This window comes from Molothrus ater, chromosome 5, assembly GCF_012460135.2.
Source record: "Molothrus ater isolate BHLD 08-10-18 breed brown headed cowbird chromosome 5, BPBGC_Mater_1.1, whole genome shotgun sequence".
NCBI lineage: Eukaryota > Metazoa > Chordata > Aves > Passeriformes > Icteridae > Molothrus > Molothrus ater.
This window is the reverse complement of record NC_050482.2, coordinates 24,699,441-24,712,557: the sequence shown is the minus strand read 5'-3', so window position 1 is coordinate 24,712,557 and position 13,117 is coordinate 24,699,441. Positions and strand designations below refer to the sequence as shown.

General features: G+C 39.6%; 1 protein-coding gene across 1 annotated transcript in view; it reads left to right on the top strand.

Moving 5' to 3' along the window:
- The window catches only part of MET (MET proto-oncogene, receptor tyrosine kinase), a 72,034-nt gene that overhangs the window by 40,273 nt on the left and 18,644 nt on the right, over positions 1-13,117 (top strand). Inside the window, exon 11 of the mRNA XM_036401670.2 lies at positions 7,262-7,480. Coding sequence (XP_036257563.2) covers positions 7,262-7,480 — 219 coding nt within the window. The remainder of the gene's footprint in view (positions 1-7,261; positions 7,481-13,117) is intronic.

Sequence of the window (13,117 nt, the reverse complement as noted above, 5' to 3'; positions counted from 1 at the left end):
TTTTAAATGGTATGTCTGCAAATTTGCAGTCTTTCATAGCTTCAAGGTCATCATATTCTTCATGATCCTAATTTGTATAATATTATGAGTGTCAGGACCTGAATTTCCGCAGCATGTAGTCGTGGCTTGTAATTTAATAGGTTCAGATTTTAATCTAAAAATCAGCTCCTTTCCAATGTAACACAGTGTTAAGTGTTATCAAAAAGTCACTTTACCCATCAGTCAGAAAATAAAATCTTTCCGTGAAATCTACCAAACTCAAAATTTATTAGATTTTGAGTAATGTGAGCATAATTATTTCTAAGCACAAAGGATTTTGAAGGAAAATATTGTTGCTGAAATCAAGTCTTGAGATTTTGCTTTGTGCAAAGATCATTTGTTTGCTTTTTCTATTCCCCTGTGGGAATATGCAATATTGTTTCTCTTCAGGCCCTGATACTGTACGCCCTGTCAAATATTTAGGACTTCTTAGAATCTGAACAGATTTGAAAGATCTGAAGTTTTAAAGAAAATACACTGTCCAAAAGTGACTGGCAACTCCAGGCAATAAACACCATAGAATTTACTCTTTCCCCCAAATATTGGGGAGCAACCTTGAGCAGTGTTTTGCTTTCATTTTGCCTTTAAGTTGTTGTTGAAAAAAATCCTGGACTTAGTCAGAATTGTCTCCTTTACTCTTTTTCTTTTCATACCATGCAGTGTGACATTTGCCAACAAACAAATCTCCTGCCACTGCTGATCTCTAAGGAATTGAGATTGCCCCAGTGTATGAGCAGGTGTACACAAGTTCATTCTCCCTGCACAAAAGGTGGAATATAACCTCAAATGGATTATAATCCAAAGTGGTTTATACTTTGACATTGCCCAAGCACTGTATTTTTGCTCTATTGAAATTAAAGGCTTCTGGCACTCAGTTGTATTCTCTGCCTCAGTGGCAGCCATTTGTTCTGCCACTATCCTCTACCTCAAGCATATTTCTAAAGGAAGAGTATTAATTCTCAGGTAGAAAGGGAAGATTATAAGTGGTGTAACAAGATTGTACTGTGTAACTGAGGAAATTTCTGGTGGAGGATGCCTATGGCTGTAGTCTTACCCATCCTGCACTAGAAGTTCTGGGCTCTCTGCATGGGAGATATACCAAAAAACCCCAAGTTCATCCAGTCATTATTAAAATAAACAACAATGAGGAACTATTTCCAGCAGATATCCAGACCAACTATGCCTTTTATAAAGGAGAAGACAGGTTGTTTTCCTGAGCAGACCAAAGAAGTGCTCAAGAAGTGCTATAGCTGAGGTAATGAGTCTTTTTGCTTCCTTAATTTGGCAGAGGATAGCTAAATGAATCATTTTTTAAATTGTTATTCAAGCCCTTTTTCTTTTCAGTTTTCTCTCACTAGCCTCCTCCAAGAAGCTGCTTTTGTCAGCATTCAGAAACTCTGGCTCTTGGGAAAACCAAAGCCAGCACTGAGACACATCCCAAAGCATCAAAGGAAAGTACAGCTGGGAGGGACACAGCAGCCAAGCATGGCCCACTTCCCTGTGCCAGGAGCAAATGTGCCCAGACCACTGCCTACCAGATACTTGTTTAGGCTGTTATTAAAGCTCCTTGTGAAAGACATTTCACAATCTTGCTTAAACAAGCTTTAGAGAGAGCTGCTCTACCTGCTTACCTAGTGGTTTGGAAAGACTTCTTTCTAATAATTAACCCAAATCCTGTGGCTAATTACCTATCTTCTTGTTTAACCCTCTGTGGAGACAAGCAACAGATTATAGGTCCCTCCTGCTAATTTTATATATTTGCACTAAATTATGATTCAACCTTTCTCTTTTCCAGTCAAAACAACCAAACCACTCCAAATTCTCCTGATAAATGTTGTTTCCTAGAGCTCTTCTCATTCTTTCACCCACCTCTCAGACCCTAAAACTGGCAGTGCCCAAATTAAAATGGGTCTCACCTTTTTCTGTCAGCTCTCTATCCTCAGGTTTTTTGAGGCCAAGAGTCCTGATGGAGTCACAATGTAGGTGGAGGGTCATTTCTGTAAACAGCAGGAGCTGTTGGGGATGCTCTGCATCCCAAAGTCTCAGGGAGCAGAGCCAGCAGACATGCCCTGAGGCATTTGCTTTTCTCTGCCTCTTTCCATCCCAGTGGTAGAGGTGAGTGGTACAACTGATGCAAAAGTTTTTCTGGAAGAACTTCCTATAAGAAGAGCAGTTTCACTGAGACTGAAAAGTTTTGGGCACAGTATGCCAGACCCCTGTAGAAGAAGCATTTAAATTGAGCTTTTCAGCTTTCATGTTTGTAGTTTAGTATCTCTGAAAATTTTTCTTCTATAGAGCAAAAAATGCCTTATTTCTATTTTACTGTATTTTTTTCATATTTATTTAAATTTCCTTAAAATTGTTCAGTACTGTGTTCACACTTGTTGCGTTTATATTACATTTTATGTTAATACTGTCAAAATAATACATTTTACCTTCTTTGTATTTATTTCAATGAGTGAAAAAAATGTATTGAACCATATGTTTCAATAATTGCAATGTGGTTTTTTTTTAATTTCTATTTCATGAGTTCTTTTGATCATTTGTTCCAACTAGGCAAAAAAATTGGAATTTAGGCAGTGTTGCATAAATACCCAAAAGCTCTAGAGAATGCATAAGAATACGGAAACCTTCTCACTTCTGTTCACATATCCAGTTCCTGTGTGAGGTACACAAGCCGGGAAGCAGCTTGTTCCCTCCTTTCATTGTGCCTGTAAAAATACCCAAGGAATACAGTTTATACCCAAATACCCAAGGAATACAGTTTATACCCAATACCCAAATACACAGTTTGGAATAGTGTTTGATCAGGAACCTGTGCTGTAAGTCATGCTAGATGACTCTTCTGCTTCTGAAGCCCTTGGGAGTAATATTTTTTTCTTTGAAAGCCTGTAGTTTGCCTTGATTCCCCCAAGTGAACAAGTGGTCATTTGGGGATCCTTTCTCATAGCATTTTTAAAATGCCATCTATTAGCCAATTTCTATATATATTCCCTCTGCCTAATCTCTTCTAACAATGAATGTCCCAAGATATGCAAGGCTGCAAAACTAAGAAGAAGCATTTTTATTACATGACCTTCAACAACTGATTCTGTAGCTATGCAACATCTTCTCTTTCCACAGACTTTTAATTATCTCTTCAGTAAGTAGTCTTTTGAATGTTCTTCAGCATTTTTAAATTTTTCCCTGCCACATGCCATTTCCTGTTGTTTTACAGGACAATTTTAAAATAGTCTAAAGTTCATTCAATGTTTACAAGTCTGTAAGCAATCCGTACTCATATTCATCAAGATGCCTAGAATTCAGCAGTGAGTGTCTACCTTAGATGTATTAAATAATGATAAAACAAATTCCCTGTTAAGTGTGGGCAGTGAGTGTGTGATTACAGAAGATATTCATGATTCCCTATCCAAAGACTCCTAGGCTTGGATCCTCTATCTCTCTTGACTCTGGGGCACAAAGCTGCCACAGAATCCCAGTGAAGTTTTCCCCCACAAAGGGGAAAATTCATCTTTCTTTCTGTGCCAAATCTGTAGCTCACACACATCTCCTGCCAAGAAAAGGGTATAGCAGGGGATGTCAGGGGAAAGCCACTGTGTGAAATCACCAGGGTGCCAGGGATGCAGTGCTACAAGGTACATTGACCACCCCAAGCCCAGGGAGGAATTTGGACTCCCAGTTAGTATTGACCATGTTGTGCAAAGGGCTGGCTCTCAGACCCAAGAGCAAGAGACATTTTACTCTACCTTCTGCTCTCATGATCTGATAGACTAGAAGCATCATCTCTGTCATGCCTTCATCCAAGAAGAAAACTAAAATAAAAAGGCTATCAATCCATCAGAATCATTCATTGTACCACCCAAAATGGCAGCAAAAGGCAATGAATTAGCTGAAAAACCCTCAGGATATGCTCTACACAGAAAAGTCTTCTGAATGGGCTTCTCTTCATGTTGGATCTGTATTTTCTTCTCTTTCTATTGAGAAATCATCCTTTGGCAAGGATGGTTGGAGAGTCTCCAGGTCTGTCTTTAACTTCATTCATCTTTCATTCTTCACTGGAACTCCAAAAGTTTACTTTTTATGAAGGAACAAATTGGCCCTTTTCTCCTTTCTGACAGCTGCAGATCCTGTAATACACACCCAACTGCCCCTCTCTAATCTGGGTCAGCTGCTGGGAGACCTCTGGAGCTCAGAGATCCTCCCTCATACTTTTCCTGTTGTTCTATCAGATGAAAAAGAATTGAATTGGGCACTGAAGTTCAGGTTCTGTAGGTCAGGTTTGAATTAATTGCCTCAAGGGTCATATTTTACAAATGGAACAAGAATACATACCTCAAGTGATGAGTCATATGCATTGTGCAATGGATTATTATTCCCTTTGGGGTATAGCATTTACTTATGCTTGTGAAATGCTCCATAATTTTTATAGTTTTTCTTCCTCTTTGTCTTCAGATGTAGATTATTGTCACAAGAAAAATGTAGGCTTAGCTTTTAAAGTGAATCTACTTTAAAGTTTAATTAAATAAAAGTTAAAGGTGCTGGATGATAGGCAGTATCTTAATTGAGAAGGCAATAGATTGAATTAGGGGGGTTTTCTTGGAGATCCTCAATCCAATATTTCTTGAAAACTAAACCGTCATATTCTTCAATTGCTAAAACCAATTTCAAGGTAAAAATGTCATGTCAAATTATGTACCAATAAGGGCATTGCAAATAAGATTTTTCTTGACCTTACCAATCAGTCACATTGCATCCTCTCCAAAGAGTATTATTAGATTTTTATCATTTTCTGAAAGCTTCTGCTTCAGAGACCAGCCTGATAAAGTAAAGTATCTGATTCTAATAGATAGCCACAAACAAAGTTATGAATACCACTGCTATTCATTTAATGGACATCACTACTCTACAGTAGATAAAGAGTCTAATGAATTTACGTTAATCAAATAAATATAATGATTACTTGGGACATACTTGGGTGCATAATTATATATATTTTAGTAATTATTTTTAAGAATTGACACAATATGATAGATAACAAATATTCATACATCATGGAAAAGTATGGCTTGATCATCCATTATACTAATGATGCATCTTATTATTTCCATACTAATTGAAATTCATTTCCAGATCTATGTGATAGAACAAAGCCTGAGATATGGTCAGTGTTGTATAACAAGGTATTCTAAAGAACAATCTGATACTATAAGCAAATGGAGCAAAAATTTGCCTTGTCTTGTGTCCCACAGTTTATCTTGTTGATATGGGGGTTACAAAAATATTTCTGAATTTCTGCTAGGAATATAAATGGGATGTTAGATACACAGGTGCAAGTGCCATTAGCATCACAGAGAGCTCCACCAAGTTATTTAACTGAGTGTCAAACTCACAGCTCACAGGCACGTAGGAGCTCTAAAACTAATGCTCAGAATGTTGAAAATGTTTCCCTTGGCGGATTAAAGATTTCACAATATTATTCACAGAAACATGAATTGCTGTGGTGATAACAAAAACCCCTGATTTTGCAGCTGGTTTGCAGCTAATTTAAACCCGCTTTTCCAGCTAAAGTGGGTATATAGCTGATACAGCCTGAGTGATTTGAAACAGCAAAATTACCTTGCATTAATTTAAACTAATTTCAAAGCTCTTTCAGGCAGCATTTGATAATGAGAACAAATTTATTTTGAAAAACAAAACAGAAAAATATGTATTTTGGCCTTCTCTGGATGCATAAAGGTATTCAAGAGCATTGTTGATCTTCCAAGGAAATCTCTTGTAAAACAAATGTAAGCTTTATGATGACAAGGAGCTTAGCCCCATTCTTTCTGGAACATATGTCAGATATGGTCCTTTATATTTTGTAAAAAAAGAAAAAGTTCTTTCTTCTCTCAGGGCACAGTGCAAAAGGGACTATTTACAGAAAGTTTGTAGAGCTGGAAAAGAAACGCTTCTGTGGAGCTGAAGCAACTCTGTCTGTGCCAGAAGTCCTTCAGCCGTAGGCAGCAGGAGGGGCAGGCCAGGAGGGGAGTACGCAGTACAATAACAAACAGCCCCTCTGCAGCTGGTGTGGTGCAGTCAGCACGCACTGTGCCTCCCACTGTAGGGGCTGCTGACATTATAAGCAAAGTACTCCCGTAGAAACCTTCACAGTCCAGACAAAGCTGACTCTTCTAGAGCACCAGTAATCTAATTAAAGATTAGATGGTTGTCTAAGGTGGATCAGATGGAACCCACTATAGATGAGCTGTTGTCCCTGTCAACTGCAAAGGCAGTTCAGACGAGTCCTGCATTTTGTACTGGATCACATCCCCATAGCACAGAGCATCCTCTCAAAGGACTTCTGATCATGGGGTGCAGCTTTCCCCCACTGCAGGCTGCCATGAGGAGTAGTGGCAGAGTCAGGGGCAGGTGTGGCTTCGTGCCTGCTGTCAATCTGCTCCTGCAGCACAGTGAGGTGAAACATCTTATCCCTGCTGTTCCCAGATAGAGTGCAAAGCATCTCCCACAGGCAATGCTCTCCAGCAGGAACTTGCAGGGCTCTGTACCTCAGCACCAAGTGCCACACATCTGGGGCCTTAAATATATATTTTTAGAAAGAAGATACACTTTGCTGAGCTTTTGTGGCCCAGAATTCACAGTGGCTTTGGCTCTAAAGCCCTTTCTCAGAGTCCACAGTGCCTTTCTGGAAACATAGCAACTTAGCTGCACTGTGGGTAAACAGTGCTTCACTTCTGTTTTCCACTGTCCCAGTTAGTATTGTTGGCTTTTCCTTGACCTCTGGTCCCTTACTATTGCTTTGGTAGCGTAAAAGAAAGAGAAATCCATGTTGCAGTCACTGTGACAGGCTGGGTAACCTGAACTATAGCTGCTCAGTACACCAGGCTAGCCTCCTGATGGTCCTTGGCTTTGGAAATCATTTTCCATTAATTATCTGCAAAATATTTACTTTAAAAGTGCTGTGAACAATCAGGCCAGGAAGCTTGTTTACTTGAACATTTCCTCAACAAGAGTGCAAACACCATTGACGTGAAGTTTTTATACTTTTCTCCCAGCTCTACATAAACGCTGTGTAGCACTGATCAGGATTTTGCTTTGGTTAAAGGAGAACAAGACCCTTGATGTTTATTTTTTCAATATATGTGTATTGTTAAAGAAAGTTGCATTAATCAGTGACTTCCTCTCCATGTAGATACTGCAACTACCTCTTTTTTTTTTCTTATAGGCATGTAGCCACCGCTCTAGCTCAGAGATAATCTGCTGTACAACACCTTCACTGAAAGATTTCAATCTCCAACCACCCTTTGTGACCAAAGTGTTCTTTATTTTTGATGGTGTCAGCTCCCTGTACTTTGATTTTGATTACGTAAATAATCCTGTATTTAAGCATTTTGAAAAGACAGTGTTCATCTCAAGAGGCAACCAAAATGTTCTGGAAATTAAGGTAAGAAATGCTGAAATAAGTTTTTCAATTATTTGCAAGTGCACATCAGCAGCACAGCGTGGAAGAGACGTTTTGATGAAATAAAGGAAGCCCCAAGGAAGCGAGGGCAGAGAGAGCACTATGTTCAGTACTGCATTCACCCCAGCCCACTTGTCACCATTTAAAAGATTCAGAGCTGAAAACAAAGATATGTGTGTGTACCAGGGTAGTTGTTGTCATCAGGTTAAGTGGGAGAGGGGCTTTCCTTTTCCTCATGGTAGGACCACGCAGCATCAGCTTATGAGGGCAATAGGCTGCACCACCAGTTCAGGATTAAACATGGCCAGGAGCTCAGAATATGAAGTATGTGGTCTGTGTGTAAGCCCTGGCTCTTACTGTCCCATGGTTATGTGTCCTTCCTCACAAAATATGTGGTCTGGCTTCTTCAGTTCTCTGGAGCTGAGGGAAACTCGGGCCTGTTGACAAAGTCACTCATGAGGATCAGTCACTGCTGTAGCCTAAATATTTATGGATCCGTGAAAAATGCAAAGTTGATGCTGAATGCCTATTCAAAGTGCACTGAGAATAGCCTACATAGCACTGAGAAGCATCTCTTAGGAACTTGGGGTCCTCAACAGCACAGGTCTTTCTCTACTACAGTGCTGTGGAGAAAGTTAAATCCATTTTGCGAGAGTCCAGTTTCTTGAAGTCTAGTTTCTTCTGAGTATTAAATAGAAAAGTAATAAATATGGGTATTTCTAGTTTACACTGAACGCTTATGAAAAATTTTTGGTATTTATATGTTATTTACATAGATATCTATAATCTATATAAAATATAATTGATAAAAAATGTTTTATGGAAGATTATCAGTCCTAATGCTTAGGTTATTTCTTTGTGTCACTCCTGCATAGCTCTGTAAGCCAAAACTTTTACCTCATCACAATGAAGAAAGCTTGAAGCCCTAAGTTCTTTGAATCCAACATGGTCCAGTGGGCCAACTTCTGGGCTGCAAGACATCAGAAGGATTACTTCAGAATTCCTGTCAGCTATGCTGGAACTACAGAGTTCCAGTCAAACTCTGCATATTAATCCATCTCTGCAAAGTGTTTTAGGCAAATACCAAAGAATTATTGGTCTTATTTTTAATTTTTACATTGTTTTTTTTCTACTTTGAGCTCTTAGCCATGCAATCACTTCTTCCTCAATGCAGAGCAAATCTCTTGCTCAGTTATGGAGAAACGCTAGAAAGAGCTCTGATGTGCGGGTCAACAGATCTGGGAATATATAGCTGCTGCATGGCTCAGTGCCTCTGTGCAATGACAGCAGTGTTTTCCAGTATTTTCCAAGTCATGCATATCAACCAGTTGGAAAGAGGAGTAGTTTGGGAAAAATTTCAGAATAATGTAGATTGGAAGGAACCTCTGGAGGTCTTCATAGTCTAACCCCATTGCTCAAAACAGGGCTGAAATAAAAATTAGGTCAGGCTGCCTATGGCTTTGTATAAATGAGTTTTGAAAATCTCCAAGAATGGAGATTCTACAGCTTTAAAACAATCAGCTCCACTTGTCTTGCCTGGTGTATCTTATGCTTGAGGTCCCCTCCTAGCTCAATGACCCTCTTCTGTACTTCATCCAGCTTGTCAGTACCTCTCTTTTTCTGTGGGGTTCAAAACTTGACACAATTCTCACAATTCAGCTCCACAAGTGCTGACCAGAGAAGAACAATCACCTTCAATCTACTGGCTTTCCTGCTAAAATGTGTGCTGAGCCTTCATCACTAAAGTGGCATACTGCTGTCTAATTTCACATTATGGTCCAGCATATCAGTCATTTTATTAAGTTTGATATCATCTGAAAGCTCAAGGACAGTGCATCCTCTCCCTTTGTCCAAGCTGTCAAAAGATCTTAAGCAGTATTGGTTCCACTATCATATAAAGATTTGATCTCTGTCCAATCTGTTTTTCACTCATTTTATATACCATCCATCCAGTCCATACCATCTTAAGTTTTTTTCCTTGCTAGGAGAGGTTGTGTTGCAAAACTTGCTAAAACCAAGGCCTGCTTGTCCAATGCTCTGCTTTCTTCTAGAGAGCCAGTCCTGTACTCCTAGAAGGTTGGGCAGGCAAAATACACTCTTGGGAAACCTGTGCTGGCTGTTCCCAGTTGTGTTCTTGTCCTTCCTCTGCCTGGAAGTGCATCCATGAGGACTTGCTCAATAATCTTCAGAGACACTGAGGGTCAAAAATTAGTTGGTTTTTAAACTCTCTAATTTGCTTACTCTTTTATTCTCCCTGAAGAAGTCTCTGGTGCTGTTTATTGCTGGGAAAAAAAAACATTTAGATAAGAAAGGCTGACTGAGGATTGTCATAGTGACAAGTGACCAAAGTCACAATTTTGTAGTATTGACTTGTAGTGATGGCACCCAAGGCAGATGTCTCCCTAAGCCTAATGTCCTGGTTATTTCCTGACAACCAGCTGAAGAACAGCATTAGGGAAAGGTGGTCTGCATGAACAGGCACCAATTTAACATCTTCCTCTAAATAGAATTAGTTATAGTGGGGTGCTTCTTGAGACAACTTTCAAAAATTATAGTCAGGAGCCAAAAGAGCATTACAAGCCATATTGGCAACACTTCCCCCTCGCCCCGTACCCACATTCAAAAATACACACACACAACTTTACATGCCTCATGATCATATTTTGTGGAGTAATTAAGCAAGCTCAGCATGAAATTAAATGGCAGCTTGCTTCAGTGAACAGTCTGTTCTACCAAACCAAAGTTCTTTTATCTCTTTCTTAATTAGTTTCAGAGGGGAGGAGGGAACTTTTATCACAAGTTTTTCAATCTAACTAATCTAGTATGACATATTTGGCTTTCATCAAATGACAGTGGGTACCGATTGAAATGTTCTGTTTGGTTTCCCCTGATGACCACAAGATGTTTTTGTAAGAAAATGTTATACACAAGAAAACATTAGGTTTTCTATTTAAAACACAGTCAGGGCACTGTGTGCCACAAATGCCAGTCCTCCTTGTCTTCAGTGCCAGCCTCTCAACATCCCACATCATCACTGTCTTCCTATGCCAAGTATGTGGCTCTTCCAAGTCTCTTGGTGCCCACCATGCCCCAGTCAGAGGGGTCGTGACAGACAACTCTCTGCTTCAACACCATGAAGACACCACTTCAGAAGGACTCCGATCTCCTGCCAACAAGGAAAGCTGTCAGGGCAGGAGAAATTCTGGTGTTTCACTCCTGAGTCTGCTGAAAAGGACAGAGTCCGCTTGCTGCCTTCCCCAAAAGCCACTGATCCAGACCTGCAAGCTGGGCGGCTGACAGCCAAGAGCATCCTAGCTGAGGGAAAAAAAAACCAAAAAAAACCAAAAAAACCAACCCCCAAAAAAAGAATCCACCAAAAAACTGAGCAACAAATAAATAAGAAAAGCATCTTTCTTCAGTTAACCCAGAGGCCTGGTCTGTTCTGGGGTTGTGATTGTGCACTAAGATGGTGCAGGGACTCTGTGCATTGTTCCAGAGGAGGCTAGGCATGGGCCACCAGAAACGAAAGTATATTTACAAATATAATCTTCCACTTGAGAAATACATAGCACAGTTGAAATTCAATGTGTAACAACGGGGATGCTATACAGCACATTTGAGGTCTTGGCTGTGCTCTGGCACTTCTGTCTTAAAACTCGGAGCAGGACAAGACTTACTAATTTGCCTACTCTATTCTTAAGCCAGCGCAACACTTTCTTTATGAGACAGTCGTAAGGAAATCTTCTTGCCTCTTTAGGTCACTCTATTGTCAATCTTCTTTCACATGGCATAGGAAATCGTGACTCTCAAAACCTGGTCCGAAAGGCAGCAATATGGAAACTGTGGTATTTTTTAGCAAGCTGAAAGGCGCCTCTACAGCTGCAGTAATTCCTCATTGTTCCCAAGTCAACCTGCTCACTCTGCTGAGGAGCCTCAAAAATGCTTCTGACACCAGTCTCAGAATTTCCACGCCTTAGTTTACTGTTCTTCTGCTGCTTTTAGACTTTTACCTCAGTTATTCCCATCTCTCTAAAAGTTGTGAGGTGGCTGTGCTATCAGGTTGGATTGCAACAGCTACCCAGTACAGCTTGAGGATTAACTTCTCCCACTTGCATTCAAGGGGATTGCTCACCAAGAAGGGGGTAACACACATTTGAAAAGAGGAAATATTTTTTCTCAGTTCTCATAGCAGCCAGTTTCCTCCTTTTCCTAAAATTATAGGCAAATTCTGTTGTTCCAAGAGCAAAACCACTGCTGAAAGCATTTTGAAACTCTTAATATATTTAGATATCATGGTGAATATATTTGAAACTATAATATATTAATGATAACATAATATTCATAGTAGTAAATAAAGGCTGCCATCTTTATAAGTGGGTAAAGACCACCTTAGGAAATATCAGTATTTTTTTCCCCCATTTTTCCATCAGTTTGGGTGGAGGAAAAATTCTAGGCTTTGGTGTAGAAGAAGAGACCAATCAACCACACTCTCCAGGATGATATATTTATCCTGACGATGGAATAATTAAATTCAAATCTTTTGAGGTACATCATTCAGAGGAAAGACATGGCTCACGATCTGCCACAAGTCTCCAAAAGAATAAGCAATAAGCATTCATATGGTCCCCAACCCAGGAATATTTTATTACTTAACACCAAACAGAATGGCTTCGACTAGACAGAAGATAGAGTGCAAAATGGACTTTTATGGCTAGCAATTAAAAAGCATTTACCTGGGGTATGGCTTTGCCATCAAAATAGGACAATAAGCTGGCTCTCCTATACATTTATTACAGTTTTCCCAGGGTTCAGTCTCATTCTGAAGCAGATCTAAAACATATGCCAAAGTAAGATTATTTTTTGCCCCTCAGAATGGGATTCTTGTTTTCTTTCCAATATACCAGGCTTCACAGTGGTGTCAGCTGTGATGCCTTCCTCCCTTCTCATGGAAAACTCCCAGATCCAGCCCGTATAAATAGCCTGTATTAGTCTCTCCCTTCTCCCTTCTTTCCTTCAATCCCACTTAATATGTTTCTTCTTTCATCTTGAGCTGGGCTGAACATGGGCTAGGGCAGCTCTTAAATAGAGATGCACTCCTGAGCACAAAAGATCCTAAACTTGGCCTTTGGATTCTACTGTCACAATATCAGAAGCAATAATTTCTCACCCAAGTCTGGGATGTGAGAGCAGGTTTTCTGGGTAAGAAGTGTACTTTTCGTGCCTCATCTTTACCAAGAATTTTTCCTGTTTGGTCTGTAGAACATGATTTTAACAGACTTGTGTATTATTTTAATTAATTACTTCTTTTTGAAAGCTTCATTTCTGCTACCATAACCACTTGCAAAACAAAATGTTTGAGATGCCTTTAGCTTGTGGATAATATAATGCCAGTCTTGTGTAAACAACGTCGTTGTATAATGTGTTCTTTCTTAAACAAATTATGCAAAAATCTAAACAGGACCAACAGGATTAATCCCTCAGACATTTAAAATTTCAGAAGTCTGTATGAGTGACAGCAGATTTTATCTGTAAAGTTTACCATCCTACACTGGCCCCTCCGTCAAAGTCACATTTACATGAAATAAGCCTATACATGCATATTGACAGGACAGTGTAAAT